The following is a 23,743-nucleotide window of genomic DNA, read 5'->3' as shown; positions in this document are numbered from 1 at the left end:
TCATTTTGCCGAAAGGGTAATTTTGCCGTAAGGGTCTTATCTCCTGCATGTTATGTCTCCTATATAACTGATGTGGCGCAGCCACATAACCGAAGCCAAGATGGCTCGGCGGCACAAAGCCGCCGAGCCGACGACAGCTGAGTCGGCCGCCGACCCGCCGTCGGAAGCGGCGGCCTCTTGCATACAAACCTGTAACCGCCTCGTTTACCCGGTCTACTCAAAGCTAGGTTTCTTTGCTTTAGTTAGGTCCGAACGAGCGGTAGCGAGCTCGGACAGCACATGAACTAAAACGATGTGGCGTAGCCGCATTAGTATTTTATCATTTTCACTTAACAAACGTAAAATACCACCTACATTTGCCTGGTAGATACACCTATGCAATTGCTTTGATGCTTACTAGCTAATAGTCAACAAGTTTTCTTGGAAACTACTTTCTGAGGTTCATGAATCAATCTTTATTCAAGAGTACAACAATCAATCATTATTCAAGAAGTACAATGGTAAGTTAACAAAACGGGCGTTAACGCTATCATCTTTCGTTTGTCTTTAATTTAAATCAATTCTAATTACGATTTCAAGACGATTTCAGGATTCGACGAAATTACCCTTTCGGCGAAATGGCTTTCGGCGAAATGGCATTCGGCGAAGTGACCCATTCGGCGAAATGTCATTCGGCGAAATAACCCTTTCGGCGAAATGACTTTCGGCGAAACGACTTTCGGCGAAACGACTTTCGGCGAAATGGCTTTCGGCGAAATGACCCTGATCCAAATTGCATACCTTTAGGCGATTTGATTTGCCATGAAAAAAGTCATGCGCAATATAGGGACTGGTTCCGAACCGAGAAGTATTGAGTTGCCAACATACGCGACGATTGCATCGGGGCATGAGAACCAACTGAGATTGAAAGGATATATTGGCATCGTATAATAACTAGTGTAAGTCCATATTGCTACAAACATAATCTATCGCCCTCCACCTCTTTCGTCGTTTCCTTCCAACCGGCATATGAATGACAAAGGGGCTATTTTAGAACTATGAGCAAACTTCTTTTTGGTACTAAAGAATAGTTGTAAATGAACGGAAATGACTAAACTCAGTCAAACAAAATTACCTTATAGAATCTGAGGAAATTAACTAATGGATGATAGTTCTTCAGTTTTTTCTTCTTTTTATCAAGAGGGCCGACTTTCAAATAACATTCGAATCAGTTCGCTCGTTCAGTTGAAGTAGTGAATTTTCTGTACGTGTATGTGTGTCGATTAGCGGGTATATTTGATTAAAATTTGCACTTAATTTTTTCGGAGATGGCTGAATCGATTTTCGTATATTTAGATTAGAATAAAAATTTGTTTGAAAGGCAGTGAAAAATCTGAAGAAGTGTATATTATGATTGATGATCAACCAATTGCCTATTAGTCACATTAGTTTGCGATATCCGCAGCCAGAAGCCCAGCAAGTAATGTTCAAAAACCATCAAAATTCAACTTTCATTTCGGTTTGATTGTTTGATATCTAACTAGATTGACTCACAGAAAAATGATTCAAATGGAAAGTCTCATAATGCGGGTCGGTTACTTTGAACTCTACATTGCAAATTTCGAATTCCAGCTCATGGTTTCGGATGGGAAGTAATCAAAATACTACGAAATGAAACTATCATAAATTTATCAGATATGGATAAATAGAACTTTCCAAATCGAAGGTATTATGGTGCGATAAATCGTTTTTGTCTGATTCATGCAATGATATAGATGAAAACGGGCAAAATGTGATATCTGCAATATGTAGATCTTATTAATTGATGACCTAACCAACTCATTTCGATTTTATTGATTTCGGATTCAAAAATTGTGAAAGTTATTAGATATTACTTCAGTTTGCTTTAGGTCATGATAATATCATCAGCGCCACCAGTGAAAATTTTCCAATGTTATATTAACAAAGTTTTTTTTATTTAGAACTACGTAAAAAATCATCAGATCAACATAGTATAAAATACAACAAGAACTAAAGATAAATCGATACAAATTTGTTTAAGAATTTAGTTTCTCTATTTCCAGTACATCCGGGGTCCGGTAAAACTATCGGTCACTATTTTCAACCTGCAACTAAAAGACCTAGAAATCGAAAAAGTATTGAGCTGAGTTTAGATTTTGGTTTTGAGCCCAGTTTACATTTTGTTTTTCGTTCATTGCAGCATCCTTTTTGAAGACGTTTTGAAATTTTGAACAGTTATCACTCTGTGTTTTCGGAAACAAAAATCGGTCACCGATAAAATTGGAAAATTCAAGCATTCATTTGACTTCAAGTTTGTGAAAATCATATCTGAGGAAACATTGTAGAATTCAATGAACTGAGTCGAATGCTATATCACTTTTTCCAATATTTATTAGTCGAGTTTTAAAGCTTTTGCTTTCCTTTTAATGTTCGTAAAAGAAAAAGCGCAAAATCATCTTGAAAAATATTTATTTTCAATTTAAAATTAATATTTGAATAAAAACTTTACACAATTTAAGTAGGAATTACTTAGGAACGTTCTCAAATTTAAAATTTAGGCCGTCATTCCAAAATCAAATATCAAATTATTGTTTTCAAAAGCATCTTCAGGTATACGAAATTGGACAAAATGTTTGTTACTGCTTGTTTTTGAAGCATAGCATTTTTCTGGTTGAAAATCAAAAACATGATTGACAAAAGTGTTTGAACCCTTTTTTTCTAAATTCTCTAGAAGAGTTTTATCTGAAATATAACGGCCCTAAAGAGCTGAGGCCAGTGTGTTTTAGGGTGATTTAGAGGGTTATTTTCACGCGTCAAATCTCTCAGAAACGGTGACAAATATAAAAAAACCCAACTGACATTCTCTTAGAAAATTAGTTTAGATTATTTTGTGAAAATTTCAGAATGATTCATTGACTTTAGCGGTCGGGAAACTCTTTTTTCTGAAGGAAGAATTGCTCGGCTGAGAACGCCGTCTTTCAACTTGTTCATTGAATATCTCGCCCTCAAAAGCATGGATCAAAAATCTAATCTGTGGCGGCGCCATTTTTTTCTACTCTTGTATCCTGGTAACGTAACGAAACATGAGAGAGAAATAAAATCGGCTCAAGAAGGCTGCCAAACAAGCGGTAGCTTTATTGGTTTTTATGTGATGTAGTCAAACTTGTAACCGAAAGTATCAAAACTTTTTTGGCCACTCGGCCACATCGAGAGTTATTTTGCACATTTGCGAGAGAGCATTGAGAGAAACGTAATACGCAGAGCGAGCCACGTAGTTTTACGCGACCTAGTGGCCTCAGCCCTTAATATATCTGGACTTGCTATAATCTTAATAAAATCTGAATGTTTGCTTCTGATTTGGAATCATATTTATAACATAATGAGATATAAATAGAATCCTGTTATGGTAGAATCCTGTTATGCTCTGTTAATCGGGATGCCACGTCACTGATCAACATAATCCGCTAAGCAGACGTAAAGTACTTGCTATTTATAAGTCACTTTGTTTACACCGAGGTGTAAGGTCTTTCCTGACGAAGGCGAAACGTAAAAAATTGAAAAATATCAGTTAGAAAGCATTTTTTTGGCGAGATTTCGTGCGAGTTTGGTTAAACATTTTGTTTTCTTGTGTGTTGACATCGTGAGTGTGCGAAAGAATAAGGAAAAACTAATTTTTTTACTACTCGCACAAAATCTTTCGATAAAAACGTTTCTCAGGCACAATTTTTATACAAATCGATAGAAAAACTAATTATCTAGAATCGTGTGTTCTTGGAATTTCAGTTTTCTTCCCCGTTCTCTCGTAATTTTGGGTAAAGTGCGTGAAACTTCAAATGACCACGGCTAAGCGCTACCTTAAAAGCTACAATTGAGTCATCGATCAAGTTCGAAGATCAGATGGCTGTCACTTCCGTTCCTGGAGATATAATGGTATAAGTAACGTAACCGACAAAACGCGTTTTTTACCGTTCAATTTTCTTAGAGATTGCAGAACCGATTTAATTAGCCAAAGCTCAAGTTCGCGGTAAGACAAATACTAAAACCCTTTACTTTATGTCTGCTTAGCGGATTATGTTGATCCGTGAGGTGGCAATTAGTCATGTGCGCTTTGAGGTACCAAAACTCCTAAATGGCTAGGTAAGGTAAGTTTTTCAAGACAAAATCTAATGAATAGGAGGAAATTGGTAGGTAAACATTTATCGAAAACTATCTGGAATTGATCATTCTATTTCCAACGAGAAACGAAACATCCATCATACAGTCGTAGACCCAAGTGGAAATATTTCGTACCTCGACAGGCTGATTCTTCTTTGGATCTCAATATACGGTGGGGGCTCATTGTGATCACATATAATGATTAATTTAAGGCATGGCTCTGAAATAGATGGAAAATATAAGATATCGACACAATTCACACTTTATTAGATTTTTTATCCATCGCGTGCCATGACTCACTTTCCTGGCGATACCGCGTCAAAGCTTCGTCAGTTTTTTGCTTAAACTCACTGCTATCATGTAGAGGTAACAGTTGTAGAATGGTTTCTAGTATGCTTTCGGCGTGCGTGGCTCGAAATTCAAGTTCGGTGGTTTTCCTGGCTATACTTTGTAGCTGGGCGTTGCTGTTCCGAACTTCCTGCTGAAGTTTATGAATCGAGCGATCGCTTTTGGACGCCGCCACAGGTGTTTGCTGCAGTTGCTCCACGACGACACGAAGCTCTTGATTTTCCGCTTTAAGTCTTTCGATTTCCTCTCGAATATTTACTTCACCACAGTTGACGATGGGTTTGTTGCGAATCCTGAGTGCCCGATCCGCGTACCGTAGAGTACTCAATGTCTCGTCCACATTGTAGTCCGACGGAGAAATGCATGCGAGCATTAGTGTGATGGAGTTGCCACCAAGCGAATTTTGCAGCAGTCTTGTCAGTTTGGAGTCCCTGTATGAAATGTATCCTTTAGTGTTTTTTGCTGATGCCAAGGCTGCTATCACGTTCCCGAGTGCTAACAGACCCTTGTTAATCTGGATGCTCTCACGAAACCGATCTCCAATGGTTTGGGTCTTTTTGGATCGTTCCGAGCCCGCCAGATCTACCAGATGTAATTTTGAAACGGAAGTTATTTGATTATTTTTGATTTTTCTCACTGTCAAAGTGAAAATTGTATGACTTCGGTTTGATTCCTTGTTCATCGGAGTTGGCGCTACCGCTCTGGCACTAGCACCTTGTATCATCCAGCGCAGTGTTTCGTCAGCATTTTTCACTGGAATTTCAGTCAATCCAGGTATTATGACACCATTTGCATCCTCTCGAATGCCAACCAGTTTCTCGAATCGATTCCTAAACGACAGTAGATCGTAGACATTCTCCTGATACAATTCCACGAAAGAGCAACTCACAGCACATTGAAACTCACTGCTCGCCAGAATCTGATCGAACAAATCAACCATTGCTCGCGGAATGATTCCCATGCGATCGTCATACTTTCCTTCGAAAGAGGTTCCCATGGTGAACGTTTTGCCGGAACCCGTCTGTCCGTAAGCCAGAATCGTAACATTGAACCCGTCCAGTATCTTATCCACCAAAGATTTGACACTTGTCCCATAAACATCACGCTGGCTGCTGGTCGGATCGAACACGTGAGTGAAGGTAAACAGCTCGGTACTGCGGACACAAATTTGCGGCTCGCCGGGGCCGGTTTGTTCCGCAATCGTTTGGCAGCCCATTCTGGTTTCCGACTGCGACAATGGGCGAATTCGTACGGCAACCTGTATCGTTTCCGGGACAAAGCTCATACCACCAGCATCCACGGATGGGATTGGAATTTGAAATACGGCAAACCAAATACCAGTATACAAATAAAATACCGGAATATGACACTGATAAACAAACTGTAGATTATGACAATGACCGAATTGTTGAACGAGGTTGAAACAGTAGGCGGAGGCTGATGCAATGCGTATGTATGTATGTTTTTCGAAGGGTTGCTGAACATATTATAGGGTAATGTGTTATGAAAACATTAAGATATTTCGAAATGTAGCCGTATGATATGCCTCACAACAAAACAGTGGTATGTCCCTTGGAATGTCGATATAGAAGAAAAGCAGATAAAGAAGATCGTCTTTGCATCAAAAATCAATTACATAATCAATTAATTACAATTGGAAACCACCATTTTTGATTCCCACAACGCTACATTTTGTTTTAATAATCATTATAAATCTTTAGAACAATATTTTAATTCGAAGCATACTGTTGAATCGAAGACGTTTTGGCCAGTGGGGACCGCTTTATAATACTTTCCCCCCTTAATTCGGAAAAATTGTATCTGATTTAGCTCTGGTAAAATCTGGATTTGTATTCCCGGATGAGGATGAATCCAGTCTTAGCTCTCTTGTTGCCTTTCTCATAACTACATTACATTCCTTTTGTAGAATTTGACCTTCTCTGTTTCAACTGACGCTGCGCGGGTGCGAATTATTGCATGACACTATAAATCCTTCTAGGTCGAGGCTCGTACATACGACAACTGGCTTGTAAGACCAGCGCCCTATGCATTGAACTGCCAACCCGGGATATTCAAATATTTATAATATAACAGTATAGTAATTGAAAAACGTGCTTAATCAACCTAGCAGTGAGATGATACCTTTTTTCATCAATCCGCATAAGTTTTTTGCATGAATATTCTTCGGTGTTTTAGTTCTCATGACATTATTTTAATGATTGTCGTTTTGAGCGGCAATTTGTGATTTTAATCACATCATCACAGGGTAGTCCCTGTGTCGAATGTCGAAGCTGCAAACCGGATCGAATTTGAATCTAAACGTGTGACAATCGATTGAACATTCCATGAGATGTCGAAGTAAGTTGCACTTTAGAATTTTTCGTCATTATTTACGGTGCTTCCAGAGCCGGTATTCAGCAAACCAGCATAACCCAAAACGATTCGTATGGCTGAAAAAAAATATATGACGAAATTGCAATAGTTTTGAGCCCAACTTTGAAGCTTTTTGGAATTGTCATTTTCTATATCGGCTTGAATTTTAAAAACTCATCACCTTGTAATTCCAGAATCGGAAGTTAGAATCGGATATAATTCATTAATTTTATAAGGGGTCATTTATCCTTTATTTTGAAGCTTTGTTTTCGAAATTCGATTTTACCTTTTTGAGCAAAATGATTGAGCTTTGAGACGTTTCTCATACCGGAGCCGAAATTCGAAAATCGATGTAGCCGAAGTCAGTTAAATTAACCTAAGGAGCTGTAAAGTTTACATTTGATTCAAAATTTTTGAAAATCAGTGCAGATAATAATAAGTTTATTTGGTTATCCACTATCCAAATCTGCTATCGGGTACGCAACCTGATTAATTTATGTGGAATGGACACTTTTGTACTAATCACCGTGTATCCCCTAAACCGGAAGTTGGATCTGACTAAAAGCAAGATGTTTCATAGAATCTCAAGACCTTTCATTTGAATCTTAGATGGTTCTTAAATTTCATTTCGGTTCAGCCATCTATAAGAAAATTGAGTTACACTATTTTAATATCATTTGACATATCATCTTGTAGCGCAGGAAACAGAAGTCGAATCCAGACGTAATTCAGGAACTTTGTTTGGGAGCATACGACTTTTCGTTTGAATGTGAGTTTGTAGAAAATGGTTGAGTCATCTCCGACTGACTCTGATCTCGACGAACTGATTCGAATGGTATATGGGTGTTATGTTCTTCCAGCATTCATTACTGTCAGTAGTTTAAATTAATATAATTATGGAATTGTTTTCAACTCGAAAATGCTGCCATCTTTGCCATCATCTGATTTACATACCCTCCATTCATAATTTAAGATCATGGACAAAATAAATCTATTTTATTTAAAGTAATTTATAATAGAAAATCGCTTGATAAAAACAGTGTTTAGATTAACTAATGAATACCAACATACTAATATGATATTCGAAATATATTAGGTTTAAAGTCCTATGTATTGTGGATGCCACGGCGAAGAAAAACTTATGTATATTGCCTATGAAATATACGTATTATTGAAAAAAAATGAAGATTGGGCACCCTATAGTTTTTGTCTTTCTCTATAGAAAGGTATTCGAATGGTGTGTACGTGTGTGGTGTGTATGTGTGTGTATGTGCGTGGGTGTGTGCGTGTGTGTACTTTTAGGAGATGTTTATACGCGCTCAATTTTCTCAGAGATGGCCGAACCGATTTTAACAAATTTAGGCTCGTTTGAAAGCTACTGTCGAGCCATTCATCAACTTTAAAGATCAAATGGCTGTGACGTTTGGTTCCGGAGATATGATTGTATAAGTGACGTAACCGACAAAACACGTTGTTTTTTACCGCTCTAATGTATATAAGGGTGCCAATATTTTGAGATCACCTCTAATTTCGTAAAGCACTATTGTTGAAAAGTTTAGGCACCTCGGAAAAAGTCCTCATGCTAAATTTGAGCTAAATCGGACATGGGTAAGGGGTGCTGCCCAGCGGTTAAAGTTTGAAAATTTTCGATCTTGAAAAATCACCATAGCATACCAATTTCATGTACCCCCCGGTACATGAAATTTCCGAAATCGACAATAGTTTTTGATGCCAATAATCTTAAAATTGCATGAAACGTCGAAATTTAGTGTTATCTCAAAAAAACATTTTTTTTAAGTCGACTTTCTGGGACTATTAATATCTGGGACTATTAATATCTGGGACTATCAATATCAAAAATATCAACTAAGTGGATTAAGAAGGGTTTTTAGATTAGCATCACTCTTGTTATACAAATAAGCAACGCAAATGTCAAGCGCTTGGTTGGAAAAATGATGCCTAATATGTGATATAAACACTGAAGAATGCTTTTGTGAACTACTCGAATCAATCTGAAACAATTGGTGTCAAAATTAGTGTCCAAAATTATTTAATAAAAATATGAAATATATTTTCCTGAGACTGTTAGAAAAGAAGAGAAAGGCATTATCACACCACTAGGTGGATTAAGAAGGGTTTTTAAATACACTCTCGAAATGGAGGTAGGAAAAACTAATTTTACAAAAGAAGCTTCCCAAATACATAGTAAGACGAGCTGGATGTGCGTTCGTGGTGGTAACCATTAATACTTATCAAATTAAAACTATTTGTATTCATTTTATTGTCATAATGATCGAAAAAGATAAGATAATAATCCATACTACTTTTCAAACTAAGCTTGGAAGATCAGCTTTAAGGAAGCCACTCGGAATCGGCGTTGGGTTTCATGGTCAAACGTTCCGTTCGAGTGCCACTGCTGGTTTCCTCTTCTGCGCTGGAGGTCGCATATTGGTTGTAAATCTGCACAGAAAAAAATATTTTTTTGTAAGCAAACTTAATTCGAGACTAATGATTTTTGGAAGTGTTAGGAAATCGGGAGTTAAAAGGATTCTAAAAATCTTATCTAGAACAAGAGTGGTAAGTAAAGCAACCAATTACATGAACACAAAGGATAAGCTGTAGTTTTGCGTTTGTTTTTGCTCTCTCGCTCGTCGAGTGTTTAACGCATTTCTGGATGGGATGATTAAAACAAATTGACCTTTTTGCCGGCATTCACAGCATACTCGAATCCGTCGCCGATCTTCTCTCCGGCTTTGCGGAATACGTTGGCAATGTTTTTCGCCGAGAATGTGTCCGAATCAATGTGAATGTTCCAACCGGCTTCTCCCTCCTTCGGACATCCTGTCTGATCGATGATGCTCAAATCGAACGGATCCACCGAGAAGCTGGCAAGTCGGTTGCGAATCTGAAATAAGAGGAAATACGGTTCAACTTCGTGATTTTGTTTTCATCTAATGAAAGAGTTAGCTTCGTTTCCCGAATTATAATCTACTTGGGAAGTTATTTCGTTTCAACAACATCGGTATGCTTAACACATTTTATGCACAATGTGACTTTGAAGTGGTCAGGTTAGCGCTATTTATGCTAAAGAATTTAAGTTTAATATATAGTTTTTGCATGGATCTCGGATTTTATTCAAAAGTTCCCAGGAAAACATTGCAATTGAAACTTGCTGGTATCATTCAATGAAGGATGCTTTCAAAGGTGATATAAACCACACATCAGGTGGGCAAACAGATAGCCCAAGAAAAAAAATATCCCCTCCGGCGGAAGAGCGAGTTATCACGTGAAAGCGATGATAAAATATTCATGTCCGGCTTGATGTTGGCAGTGCCGTCGGTTCGTGGGAAACTGTAAGCTTGTACTTATGCTTAAGTTTACTCGCTTTTTTAATGATATTACGGTCTGACGCTTTCGAAATACGACATGGAGCGAGAAAAGTTCCGTGTATGGTGGAACACTCGTTCCAGTGTACGGGTTGCAAAATAAAAAAAACGGAAAAATAAAACAAGATTGTTTGTTCAGGTCTGCATGAAGAATAGGTACTTTTTCAGGCAGTTCATAAATGCATTTGGATGGTTGTTCTTAGGAAAATAAATAATTTTCTGCCTCTCATTCCATAACTCTAAACAAAGTTATACACAATTTTGCTTATTAAAAGCTTCATAAGGCCACTAAACCAAATGACATGTTGTTTATTTACTTTCTCTTCTGATAATAATTCGTTCAGTTTTACTTTAACTTCCTTATGTTTTGTGTATAATTAGATCCAAGACATTTTTTTTTTTCATAAATACGTTTATTTCTTAAGGCAGTTTACATAGGTTTTTCTTCGCCGTAGCATCACTTTTACATAATATTCTTATCCTAATTTAATTCCAACATAGTCACAACCTTTTGAATTTATTAAAACATATTCTCTTATTGTTTAAATATCATCTTAGGTAACTCGTCATTAATTATGAAATCTACTCGGAAATATTATTTGAACCAAACGATTAACTTCTATAAATTATAAAATAAGCTGTTATTTTCAGACTTTTTGTTGATAATTTAATAAACTGTTTCGAGTTTGTTTGTATCATTACATAATTTTTATTCTAATTTAGCTATTGGTTGAACTCATGGACGCAGCTGGGATCAGAACTAAGTCTTAAAAGGGGCCTTTATTAAATTGAAACTCCAATTTTCTTTATGAAATGATAAATAAGTTTCATGTATGAAAGGTCACGACAAGCAAGAATGTCTCGAACTGGGATATTGGATAGTCTACCTTGGGTACGCAAAGAATTTATTAGTTGAGATCTGACATCACGATACTCCACGCATGTCCAAACGACATGATCAATATCCCGATAACCTTCTCCGCAAGCACAATGATTAGTCTCGGAGAGCCCAATTCGAAGGAGATGTGCATCTAACGTGTAGTGATTGGACATGAGTCTGGACATCACACGAATGAAATCCCTACTCACATCCAGTCCCCTGAACCATGCCTTTGTCGATATTTTCGGAATAATTGAGTGCATCCACCGACCCAGATCATCACTATCCCAAGAAGCTTGCCAGCTGGCAAGTGTTCTTTGGCGAGACGAGCTATAGAATTCGTTGAAAGCAATCGGTCGCTCATAAATTTCACCCTCAATAGCACCACGTTTGGCTAAAATATCGGCTCTTTCATTGCCAGGAATGGAGCAATGAGCCGGGACCCAGACTATTGTGATTTGATAATTATTGTTCAATATGACGTTCAGGCACTGTTTTATTTTGCCCAGGAAAAACGGTTCAGTCTTGCCAGTCATGTTTGAGCGAATGGCTTCAATTGCACTCAGACTATCTGTGAAGAGGAAATAATGGTTTGGAGATAATGTGACGATTACACTCAAACTATAATGAACTGCTGCTAGCTCTGCTATATAAACAGATGCAGGTTCTTGAAGCCTAAATGAGGCCGAAACATTATTGTTGAACATACCAAACCCTGTCGCTTCTTCAATTCGCGATCCGTCCGTGTAAAACATTTTCTCAGAGTCAATATGCCTGAACTTACTTGAAAATATTTTTGGGATTTCCGTCGAGCGTAGATGATCCGGGATTCCACGCACTTCGCGCTGCATGGATGTATCGAAAAATAAAGTTGAGTCAGGGGCACTTAGGATGCTGACACGGATAGGAATATATCTTGAAGGGTTGATTTCCTGTGACATATGGTTAAAATATACTGTCATGAATTTTGTTTGAGATCGAAGCTCGACTAGTCGTTCGAAATTATTAATTACCATGGGATTCAGCACCTCACATCTTATTAGCAGGCGTGATGAAAGCTCCCAAAATCGATCTTTCAATGGAAGAACTCCCGCCAGAACTTCAAGACTCATTGTATGTGTCGAATGCATGCAGCCTAAGGCAATTCGCAAGCAACGGTACTGAATTCGCTCAAGTTTGATAATATGAGAGTTTGCAGCGGAACGAAAGCAAACGCATCCATATTCCATCACTGAAAGTATCGTTGTCTGATACAATTTTATTAGATCTTCCGGATGAGCACCCCACCAAGATCCTGTTATTGTTCGAAGAAAATTTACTCTTTGTTGGCATTTTGTTATCAGAAACCTAATGTGTCCTCCCCACGTGCATTTGGAATCGAACCACACCCCGAGGTATTTAAAAGTTAAAACCTGTTGGATCATTCTTCCCATCATATGGAGCTGAAGCTGCGCGGGATCATGTTTTCTTGAAAAGACGACTAACTCTGTTTTCTCCGCAGAGAATTCGATACCAAGTTGAACAGCCCAAACGGACAAGTTATCTAAGGTATCTTGCAATGGTTTATGCAGATCAATAGCTTTGGGTCCAGTAACTGAAACCACGCCATCATCTGCCAATTGTCTTAGTGTACATGGGGTTACTAGATAGCTGTCAATGTCATTCACGTAAAAATTATAAAGGAGCGGACTGAGGCATGAGCCTTGCGGTAGACCCATGTAGCTAATTCTGAATGTTGTCAAATCGCCATATGAAAAATGCATGCGTTTCTCTGACAAAAGGTTGTGCAAATAATTATTTATAACCGCTGGGAGTCCATGTTGGTGGAGCTTGTCTGAAAGAACATCAATGGAAACTGAATCAAATGCTCCTTTAATGTCTAAAAATACAGATGCCATTTGTTGCTTTTGAGCGAAGGCAATTTGGATGTCAGACGAAAGTAATGCAAGGCAATCATTCGTCCCTTTATTTCTACGGAAACCAAACTGAGTATCTGACAACAAACCGTTCGTCTCGACCCAAGTGTCGAGACGTCGTAGAATAATTTTTTCGAACAATTTTCTGATGCAGGACAACATCGCAATGGGTCTATATGAGTTGTGATTGGAAGCTGGTTTCCCCGGCTTTTGAATGGCGATAACTTTCACTTGTCTCCAGTCAGGTGGAACAATATTTTGCTCAAGAAACTTGTTGAACAATTCCAACAAACGTCTTTTTGCGAGGTCGGGCAGATTCTTCACCAAGTTGAATTTAATTCTGTCCAACCCAGGAGCGTTATTTTTACAAGACAAGAGTGCTATAGAAAATTCCATCATTGAAAATGGGTTATTAATAAAACCATTATTTGGAGGAGATCCCCGAATAATGCTCTGCGTAGGAACAGAATCTGGGCAAACTTTCCTAGCAAAGTCAAATATCCATCGGTTCGAGTATTCATCACTCTCATTGCCCAAGTTACGATTCCTCATTCGTCTGGCCGTGTTCCAAAGAGTGCTCATTGAGGTTTCTCTTGACAAACCTTCGACAAAATTTCTCCAATAGCTACATTTTTTAGCTCGAAGTATGCTCTTGTACTTGGTTTCTAAAACCATAAGTTTTTCAAAATTCTGAGGAGTTCCTCCTCCCCGTTTTAGAAACGTCTTGCAAGCATTTTGTTTTGCGAGTTTAGCCTCTGAGCACTCTTTGTCCCACCAGGGGTTGGGAGGCCTTCTGTTAGTCGTTGGCCCAGGAAAGCGTTTAGTTTGGGATTGTTCTGCTGCCTCCAGAATCGAACAAATGAGGAAGTCATATTCTTCAAGTGGAGGGAGCTCTTCCATTGAATTCAAAATACTAGAGATACTACTTTGGTATTTAATCCAATCGATATTTTTTGTCAAATCATATGGAATACTAGCTGAAGTAGCAATGCAATTGCTATTGCTAATTGAGATGATGATTGGTAAATGATCGCTACCGTGTAAATCAGGCAATATTTTCCAGGTGCAATCTAGTCGAATTGATGTTGAGCAAAGAGATAGATCTAATGCACTTGGGCGTGCAGGAGGTCTTGGGATCCGTGTCATGCTACCCATATTTAATACCGTCATGCTAAAATTGTCACAAATGTTTTGTATTTAAGATGATCTGCTATCATTGTAAACGGAACCCCACATCATTCCGTGCGAATTTAAATCCTCCAGAATCAATCGTGGAGCAGGAAGGGCTTCAACCATTTCATTAAGCTGTCGCTGTCCAACTTGTGCTTTTGGAATATAAACCGAAGCTATGCAAATATCTTTGCCTTTAATGTTTATTTGGCAAGCAACAACTTCTATACTAGAAGTTGAAGGGATGTTTAATCTATAAAAGGAATAGCATTTCTTAATTCCCAAAAGCACTCCACCATACGGAGAGTCTCTATCGAGACGTATAATGTTAAAATCATTAAAATTTAAAGCTATGTTTGAAGTAAGCCATGTTTCGCATAAAGCAAATACATCACATTTTTGACTATGCAATAAAATTTTAAATGAATCAAGTTTTGGCATGATGCTTCGACAATTCCACTGCAGGACAGTGATTGTATCATTTGCGGCGGGTGATAAATTATCCATCAAAAGATACAAAACCTGAGACAATTGGCCATTGAGCTGATAACTGCTTCAAAAAATTTCTAGCTATTGGAAGGAATGCCATTATGAGGGTCTTTAAGGGTTCAGATATATTGAATGCTGAGAAAATCCATTCAACAATTTCCGAAAACTTCAGTAATCCTGTTGGTGGCTGTGAAATAGAGCCCACAGGATTATTACCTTTTTCTGTGCTAGATCCTGGATTGGTTTGTGAATTTGACAAACCAGGAGGCACAGTCTTTGGTTTTGACTTTTTTTGTTTAACACGGGGATCTTTTTTTGAAGATGAAATTTTAGGTGTCTTTTTTGGTAATTTGGAGGAAGACTTCTTTCTCTTAACTGACCCTTGGGTAGTGATAAACGAATTACCTTCACTATTTTCGTCAGAGTCAGAGTCCTCTGATTCCTCTAAATTTGAAAACCCGTTTTCGGTTTCCAAAGGAGGGACATCAATGACCGTTTTAAGCATTTCTGCATATGTGCGCTTAGACCGTGCTTTTAAAGAAAGCTTAATTTTGTCTTTGTGTACTTTAAATGCAGTGCATACTGAAATATCCTCATGAGGACTATTCCCACAATAAATACATTTTTCAATTTCCTTGTTGCAATCATTATCTTTATGAGGCCCTTCACACTTAATACATTTTGGTTTATTACTACAGTAAGTAGCTGTGTGGCCGAATTTTTTGCAGTTCGTACAATTCATTACATTTGGAACAAAAAGCCGAACAGGGAGGCGAATTTTATCGACATAGACATGGGACGGCAACGCAGACCCGGCAAATGTCACTCGAAACGAGTCTGATGGGCGATAAACTTTTTTTTCCTCTTCATGAACTACTGAGTACAGTTGTTTGCACTCCAGTATTTTCACACCCTCAAGCATAGAGGTCTTGAAACGACCAACACCATGCTTGAGTAAATCATCTACCGAAAGACTCGCTTCGGTAACAACACCGTCAATTTCGACATCTTTGGAGGGTATGTAAACTTTATACTCTTTATTGAAATGTTCCGAAGAGACAATATCATTCGCGTGTTTCAAATTATTTACCACAACACGAATTTTATCGTTATTTACTTTTATGATCTCTTTGATTGAAGAGAATCGTGATGTCAAACCTTTAGAAATTTGGTAAATGTTTAATGGCTTTGATATACGTCTAAAAAAGACTATCCAAGGCCCAGAAGAGCCCTACTGATATTTTTTCGTTCGTGGGGGTATAGGATTCATGCTAGGATTTACGTCCATGGATTCATCCATCACATTAAAATTTTTAATGAAACTTTAAATAAAAAATGAAACCAACACTACACAGTACTCAATCAAAAGGAAAAGAAAAAACTTCTACCTTGAAATTGCTGTCTATCTCCGTTGCACTGCCGTGTAGATCCTCGTTGCTCTAGATGTTCTTGTTGGTTGCTGATTGTTGGATGTGATGCTACTGCTACCTGACATCCAGCACCACTCGATTTCCGATTTACTTTTGTTTTCGCCAGCTGTAACCAGCGCAGGTCACCGGTGTATACCTGCGTGTTGTATGGCAGTGGAAAGACCGAGTTGTCTTGTCTCCTTCTTCCTTGTGCTCCGCACCGATATGCTTCTGCACCGATATGCTTCTGCACCGAAGTGCCTTCGCACCGGTGTGCCTTTGCACTCTCCTGCTTCTGTGTGCCTTTGCACTCTTCTTCTTCGATGTGCCTTTGCACTCTCCTGCTCAGCACTTGTGGCTGTATATTGTGGCCTGGGTAGAGCTTGGGAAACGCCCTTTGTTGTTTCCTTCACCAGCTTGGCCCAGCACTAGGGCTCTCTTATGCAGCACGACTATACGTTTTAACCACCCATCTGACACCGGCATGTGAGCACCAGCCATTTGAAAGTATACCGATTACGTTGAGCCCCTCGCGTTTCGAGCCCCAAACACTGCGATGTTTTGATACTCATCGCGACTCTCAAATTGTGAAAATTATCTCCACTCAATGTCCTAAAACACTGTCTGCTGTATTTTAGGTAAACCGACAAGTTATTGGGAGAGAGTCGACAAAAAATTCACTAATTTTCGTGCACTAAACAAGGTAAACGCGTATAACAAATGTATTACTGTTTGTTTGTTTACGTTGCAATCAGCTGATTTTGAAGTTTCGATTTTGATCTCTTCAAGATGGCGTCGTGACAGGGGGCCGGTTTTAACGGCTGCTGCCAACAGGTCTCTACCTGTAGTTCAACCGTTGTCGTATTTAACGCGTGTAAACCAACCAGCGTTATTAAACTGTACGCTTCTATACACAACCTTCTCGGTTGAACGGCTATTACTGAATGATCCTAGACATTTGTTTGGCAATCAGTATTCGAAACGTAACAAATATTTGCATGATTGGGCAGAGATGCTCGAGAGAGAAGATAGGCGAATAGAAATTATTTGGGGTCGGCACGGTCGGTGAGGAGCTAGATTATCCATTATCTTGTAATCTATGTGGCTTCGATTTCCACTTCAGAAATCAGATTCTCAAAATGAAGAGTCGAAACGACGACACGCTCTGCACGCAACGACCGAAATTAGCTCTGCGCCTAATTCGTATTACTGTTTTTGAATTAGTTGATTTTAACAACAAAATTTCCAACATAACTATCAAATTAGTTAAAATTGAGAATTTATTTGCTGAAAAAAACTCTTAGTTTTAGAGAATGTGTTTAGTTGGCGAATATTCTGGACACAAACCAGCAATATTTCAATCCAACACGAAATTCTCATTGACAACTAATTTTGTTTTTAAAATCAGAAAATTTGTTTCTATTTATCTATCACCAGTTTATTAGCTACAAAGTTCATGAGAAGTGTCAAAACAAAACAATCCATTAAAAAGCTAAAAGGGACAGTCTTGTTGAAACTGCTTGCAAATTGTTTAGATGTTTTACGCATGTGTTACGATATATCCATATATAAATTTCTAAACCGGTATGTAAAAATGACGTAAACTGTTAGTGGAAAGTGTATTTATTCAGAATTTTTGCGTATTTGAAGCGATTGTGCGTAATAATGTTTTTACGCGGAACAGTGAAGTGAGTTTCGAATGTTGCACTCTAATTGTACACGTCAAATGATATTTTTTGTATCTTCTAGCATTTCGGGCTACGCCGTCCGGTGTACTACTTGTATTCGGTTTTTGTTTTCCGAGTACTCAAAGTTTTCAGTGAGAGAGTCGATTTCGCGAAGTCGAATGAAGAAAACAGCGTTTTAGAAGAAAAATTTCTAAAAAAGTTTATGTTTCGTTTACGTCTTTTTTTCCATTACAACATCGTATTTATACCTACCAATATAGAAAAGAGAACCGCGACTGAAACTTTTTTTCGGTAGTAGTGTGCCATCTAGTGGCTAGTAGTCATTACGGTGTTAGTGTTATTTCGGCGACAGAGCGCCATATAGCTGCAAATTGCAGAAACCAATTCAACCATTTATGTTGGTTGAAAAAAAAAACGTTTTATTTCTCTAATTCTACTAAAAAATTAGTTGAATGGATATGAAGTGTGCCTTAGCTAAGAAATGACAATTGGTGAATTCAACTAAAAAAATAGCCATTTCAATAAATATTTCATTACTAGCTGAATGACCCGGCGTTGCTCGGAAATGTTTCGGGAAGAAAAGGCCGAACAAAATTCCCGAAGTTGTCCTACTTAGTGTAATACTCTGAGCAGTTTTATGTTGCTATTCAATCAATTTTACCTTGCACTTCCCATGTTTGAGGCACTTGCTGCCCTCCCTCTCCCTTAAAATAACCTTTTAATCTACATTGACATAAAAGTAGTATCTGTGTTTGTCAAGATGCATCGTTTATCGTAGAATAAATTTTATATTGAACTTTCCTTTTATTTGTGAGCTTACTACAGCTCTCCTCCATGATATCCCTTATGAGCACCTCTTAGTAGTGTACGAAGTATCTGTGCTCTTCAAAAAGTATCGAATAATTCATTAAAATTAACAATAGCAGTACTACTTAATTCAATTTAACGATAGCAATACTATCTAGCACAATCGTGACATTCTTATCTTTCTTATTTTATAAAAAAAATCAAAATGAAAATTGATTTTCAAGATCCCTCTTCTCCTAGTCTGAATCCGCCCCCATATCTTGTTTGACGACGAATCAGAAAATGTTACAATAAACCTTTGTCATGAATATCTAAGCTTGTCGTGACCACTTCTGAATAGTAAAAAGTACCCCCCCCCCACTCTTCCCACCTTAAAATATCCAACCTAGTTAGGTGTGGTGAGTTTGAGTTGTTTTGGAGATACGTTCGATTATATTAACAATTTGAACTTTGCTTCTCCCTTGGATGAGACCCTTACTTTATCCACCCGCTCCCACTCTCTTCTTAAAAATGCTCTTAGGATCATCTGAAGCGCAAATAATATCTGTACTCAGCAAGAAGTATCGTTTTATGGAAAATTCTATAAACTTCACATTAAACTTCCTTTTTTAGAGGCACTCATTATATCCACCCCCCATAAATATACTTAAAACCATATTTGAGTTTTTCAAAATGTATGTATGGTTTTCAAAAGTATCAATTCTCTTCAAATAAGATAAATTTCGAAATGGCCTCCTCAAATTAAGAACGCTTGTCCTAATGATCATCTCTGAAGAGCAAGAAGTACCTATGCCAAATTTGATTGCAATACGTTCAGTAGTTTTGGAGTTATGTCGTTAAAAACATTACACCCCCCTTTTTAAAGGTTCATCCAACCCCCACATAATGATACCTACGGAACGCAAAATGTTTCTATGGTTTTCAAAAAGTATCTATTCTTGTCAAATTAGACACATTTTTTCATGACCACCCCTGTTAAGAACACTTGCTACGCTACCTCCATCACAAAAATACCCTTATGACCATCTCTTAAGAGCAATAAGTATATGTACCAAGTTTGATAGCAATCCGTTAATTAGTTCCGGAGTTATTACATTACAAACATTACACCCCCTCTTTTTAAAGGCACTTGCTACATCCACCACTCATATAATCATATCTAATATATGCAAACTGTTTCTATGGTCTAGAAAAGTATCAATTCTGGTCAAATTAGACAAATTTTTTCATGACCCACCTCCACCCCTCCCTGTTCAGGACACTTACTACACTCCTTCCCCCATTAAAATACCCTTATGACCTTCTCAGAAGAGCAAGAAGTATCTGTGTCAAGTTTGGTGGCATTCCGTTTAATAGTTTCGGAATTGCGCCGTTTCAAACATTACACTCCCCTTTTTAAAGCCACTTGCTACATCCACCCTTCGTAAAGTCATATCTAATGTATGCAAAATGTTTCTATGGTCTTCAAAACGTATCGATTGTCGTCAAATTATATGAATTTTTTCATGACCCCCTCCTGCAAAATACACTTGCTACGCTCCCTCCCCTATAGAAATGTTCCCTAAACCATCTCTGAAATGCGAGTAGTACCTGTGCCAAGTTTGGTGACAATCCGTTCAGTAGTTCCAAAGTTATGGCGTTACAAACATACAAACTTACATCCATTTTTATATATATAGATTATCAAGGAAATTAGAATTAAAAAATCTAAATTAGCAAAAGTAAGACTTTTTTAGTTGTCTCAAAAAATAACTAACTAAAATCAGAAAATCAACTAATTTTTTCGCCAAAATGCTGATATCGGTATTTCCGTGTGGTATTGCGTTGAAACGTCGGAAAAAATATTTTCAAAAGAAAGAGGGTGATACTACTAAATGTTTCACAGATCCGCAACGTTAGCATCACGGTAGGAAATTGGACAACTCTAAGCAATAAATTCTACTTCTAGCTTCGCTGCAATGTGCGAATGCATGCATGGCCCTCACTGCTTTAGGATTTTGTTCATACACGTAACGACCGAAATCAGCTCTGCGCCTAATTCGATTTACTGTTTTATAATTAGTTGGTTTTAAACAACAAAATTGTCAAAATAACTAATAAATTAGTTGAAATTCAAAATTTACTTTGCTGAAAAAAGCTTATTTTTTAGAGAATGTGATTAGTTGGCAAATATTTTGGACACAAACCACCAAACTTTCAATCCAACACGAAATTTTCATTACCAATTAATTTTGTGTTTGAAATCATAAAAAATTGACGTTGTTCAACTTTCACCATAACTGCTTAAAGACAGCCCAAAGAGAGGAAAAATGAAATTGGTTTAACAAGATTATTCATCAAAAACTCTTGAGAAAAAATTAAATTAAATTTATTAAAAAGTTAAAAAGTAAATAACAATGTTTTTTTACGTGAAGTGAGTTTCGTGTGCTGCACTCTAATTGTATATGTCAAACCAAAGATATCATATTAATAAGATATCCAGCTCTCACATTTCCCGAATAAATCATTGGCAACATTCTTATTTGCGAGCATGGCGCCCTCAGGCATCGAATCTCGTACATATAACTAGGGAAGAGAAATGTTGAATTCGTGCGAGCCAAATTAACAGCACTGCGCGTCCATTCAATTGACATGATATGTTGAATGTAATACCGTGCGATGGCGTTGCTGAACTGAAGATTGATTTCTCCCCAAGCTGACAGGGTCTTGTCAACGTAATTCGTTGTATCTTCCAACATGACAATATTGCAGCTGGTTACGGTTTATTCAGCAGAAAGCTGCATCGAAACAAGAATAAAGGTAAGTTTTGTTCTGTTAACAACATAGCCTAGAAAATAAGATCCATTACAGTTTGCGTAGAATATTCGTAGTGAGCGAATGCTTTTATCTGCCGCTCCTTGCTGTTTTCGCTCGGGCTACGCCGTTCGGAGTACTACACCTAAATCTCCATTTACGTAATAATCGAGACTTCGTAAATCGAGTTATGACGTAAAAAAGTTTACGTTATTTGGAATTTTCAACATAAAAATTGTTTTCCCTTGGTATATATATTATTGGACACGTATAATATAATGGATAACTATGGAACAAAAACTATTAGTATTTTCGGAAAAAGGATGTTCTAGGTCGCATCAATTTCCAAGATGGCGACTTCCGGTTCATCGGTATTCGTGACAAACCATCAGAATCTGGGTATTTTCGGAACGGGTTTCATGAGCACATGCCGAAAAACGATGTTTGAGGTGGTTCTGGATTTCAAGATGGCGACTTCCGTTTTATTGATATTCCTTGAAAACCTTTACAGTATGGGTATTTTTGGGACGGGTTTGATGAGTACATGTCAGAAAACGATTTTTAAGGTGGTTCAAAACTCCAGAATGGCGACTTCCGGTTTATTGATATTCCTTGAAAACTTTTACAATATGGGTATTTTTGGAACGGGTTTGATGAGTAAATGTCGGAACAGGATGTTTGAGGTCGTTCTGGAATCCAAAATAGCGGCTTTCGGTTATTTCTTGAAAAACCCTTACAATTTGCCATCAATCTGTAGGTTTTAATAAGAGCTTTAAAATAAAAATTATCAAAAAAAATCGAAACCCTGATTTTTTTTTAATTCAATTTTTTTGGTTCATTTTGAGAAAAAAAATCAATTTTTTTTGAGTGCATATTTTTTCTAGAGTGCCCTATTGATTCCCTACAACTTCTTCCTGGACGCTATTTTTGTACGATAAACGGTTTCCGAATTACAACGAGTCCCGTAAACTGTTTCAGCTGTAACTTCTTCATTTTTCAAAAGGCACGGATGGGATAGCCATCAATCTATGGTTTTAATAACAGCTTTAAAATAAAAATTATCAAAAAAAATGCTTTTTTTTATTAAACCTTTTCGGATTATTTTGTAATTATTGAGAAAAAAAATCAAAAACGTTTTTCAGTGTATATTTTTTTAGAGTGCACAATCGATTCCCTACATCTTTTTCCTGAACGCCATTTTTGTACAATTAACGGTTTCCGAGTTACAACGATTTGAAAAAGGCAATTTTCGTGATATTCAAAAATACATACGCCCTTTTTAAAAATCAGTCGTGAGTCGGATTGACCTCTCCATCGGTTCAAAACTTATGGTTTGCCATACTGAAGCCATGTGCAAAGTTTCATCCAAATCGGAGTAGGTCGAGTCTGATGATCTGCTAAGCATTTCTGAAATTGCTCATATGTAAACCAGATGATGGCAGCATTTTCGAGTTGAAAGCAATTTCATTATTATATTATATATAGATTTATACTACTTACAGCAGTAAGTACTGGAAGAATATAACACCCATATACCATTCGAATCAGTTCGTCAAGATCAGCAAATGCGTGTGTGACAAATAATTCCACGCATTTTTCTCGGAGATGGACCGATATAGAAGATGACAATCCCGAAAGGCTTGGACTCAAAACTATTGCAATTTATTTCGTCATATGACCATACGAATCGGTCTGGGTTATGCTGGTTCCTGAATACCGGCTCTGGAAGTTCCTTAAATTACCGTAAAGAATTGAGCACGTTTTTTTTGTGGAAATCAAAATTTTAATCACTTTTTACAAGTAATATTTTTCACTTTAAAAATTAGTCGAGTTGAGTCGAGTCGGTCGCTGTAGAAAGATAGCCGATCCTGATTTTGCCAACTTTCCTGCTGATTATTTCTGAAATTGCTCTAGGTAGATTCGATAAGTTGAATGTAGGTGAATAAGAAATCGATAAACCCATTCATTTCTAGGATTAAAGGAAGTATGGTTTCGTATCAAGGTATGAACATCATAAAACTAAAGACTGTCCCAGAAAGTATGGACGCAACCAAAAACCGCTGCCATTTCGCAATGGTTCAGAATCTGTCAATTTTTATGGCTGCGTCCTGTTGTTTACGCTCTTCTCTAACCACTTGTGCAGTTGTTTATTCGTTTTCATTAGTTTGTTTCGAAATGCGTGGACTTTCAGCAGAACAACGTCGAAAAATTGTGTACAAATGGTGCACAGAACGCGGACTGTCACTGAGAAAGATAGCAAAAATGGAAGGAGTAAGTGAAAAGCCGTGCGAAATGCAATCAGGAAGTTAGATTTGAGGATAAAGCGAAA

At 37.6% G+C, this 23,743-nt stretch overlaps 3 protein-coding genes across 6 annotated transcripts in view; 1 reads left to right on the top strand and 2 right to left on the bottom strand.

Moving 5' to 3' along the window:
* The window catches only part of LOC131436515 (protein king tubby 1), a 229,682-nt gene that overhangs the window by 107,399 nt on the left and 98,540 nt on the right, over positions 1 to 23,743 (top strand). The window lies entirely within an intron of this gene.
* On the bottom strand, positions 3,834 to 5,904 carry LOC131436514 (chromosome-associated kinesin KIF4-like). The gene is made up of 2 exons (XM_058605256.1): positions 4,456 to 5,904; positions 3,834 to 4,375 (listed from the first exon to the last, which is right to left on the bottom strand). The coding sequence occupies exons 1-2, from the start codon at positions 5,786 to 5,788 to the stop codon at positions 4,254 to 4,256; spliced, it is 1,455 nt and encodes a 484-aa protein (XP_058461239.1). The 5' UTR covers positions 5,789 to 5,904; the 3' UTR covers positions 3,834 to 4,253.
* Positions 9,134 to 23,743, bottom strand: part of LOC131436517 (apolipoprotein D-like) — a 62,845-nt gene continuing 48,235 nt past the window's right edge. For 3 of the 4 annotated variants that reach the window (XM_058605264.1, XM_058605265.1, XM_058605263.1), the window contains 2 exons: positions 9,575 to 9,781; positions 9,134 to 9,336 (listed from right to left, as the gene is read on the bottom strand). In XM_058605264.1, the coding sequence (XP_058461247.1) occupies positions 9,229 to 9,336; positions 9,575 to 9,781 (315 nt within the window). In that variant the 3' untranslated portion in view covers positions 9,134 to 9,228. Of the gene's footprint in view, positions 9,337 to 9,474; positions 9,782 to 23,743 lie in introns of all 4 variants that reach the window. The other variant, XR_009230636.1, reaches the window with a different exon arrangement.

Source organism: Malaya genurostris, chromosome 3 (genome assembly GCF_030247185.1).
Source record: "Malaya genurostris strain Urasoe2022 chromosome 3, Malgen_1.1, whole genome shotgun sequence".
NCBI classification, from domain to species: domain Eukaryota; kingdom Metazoa; phylum Arthropoda; class Insecta; order Diptera; family Culicidae; genus Malaya; species Malaya genurostris.
The sequence above is the reverse complement of the archived record's forward strand: the minus strand, read 5'-3'. Positions and strand labels throughout refer to the sequence as shown.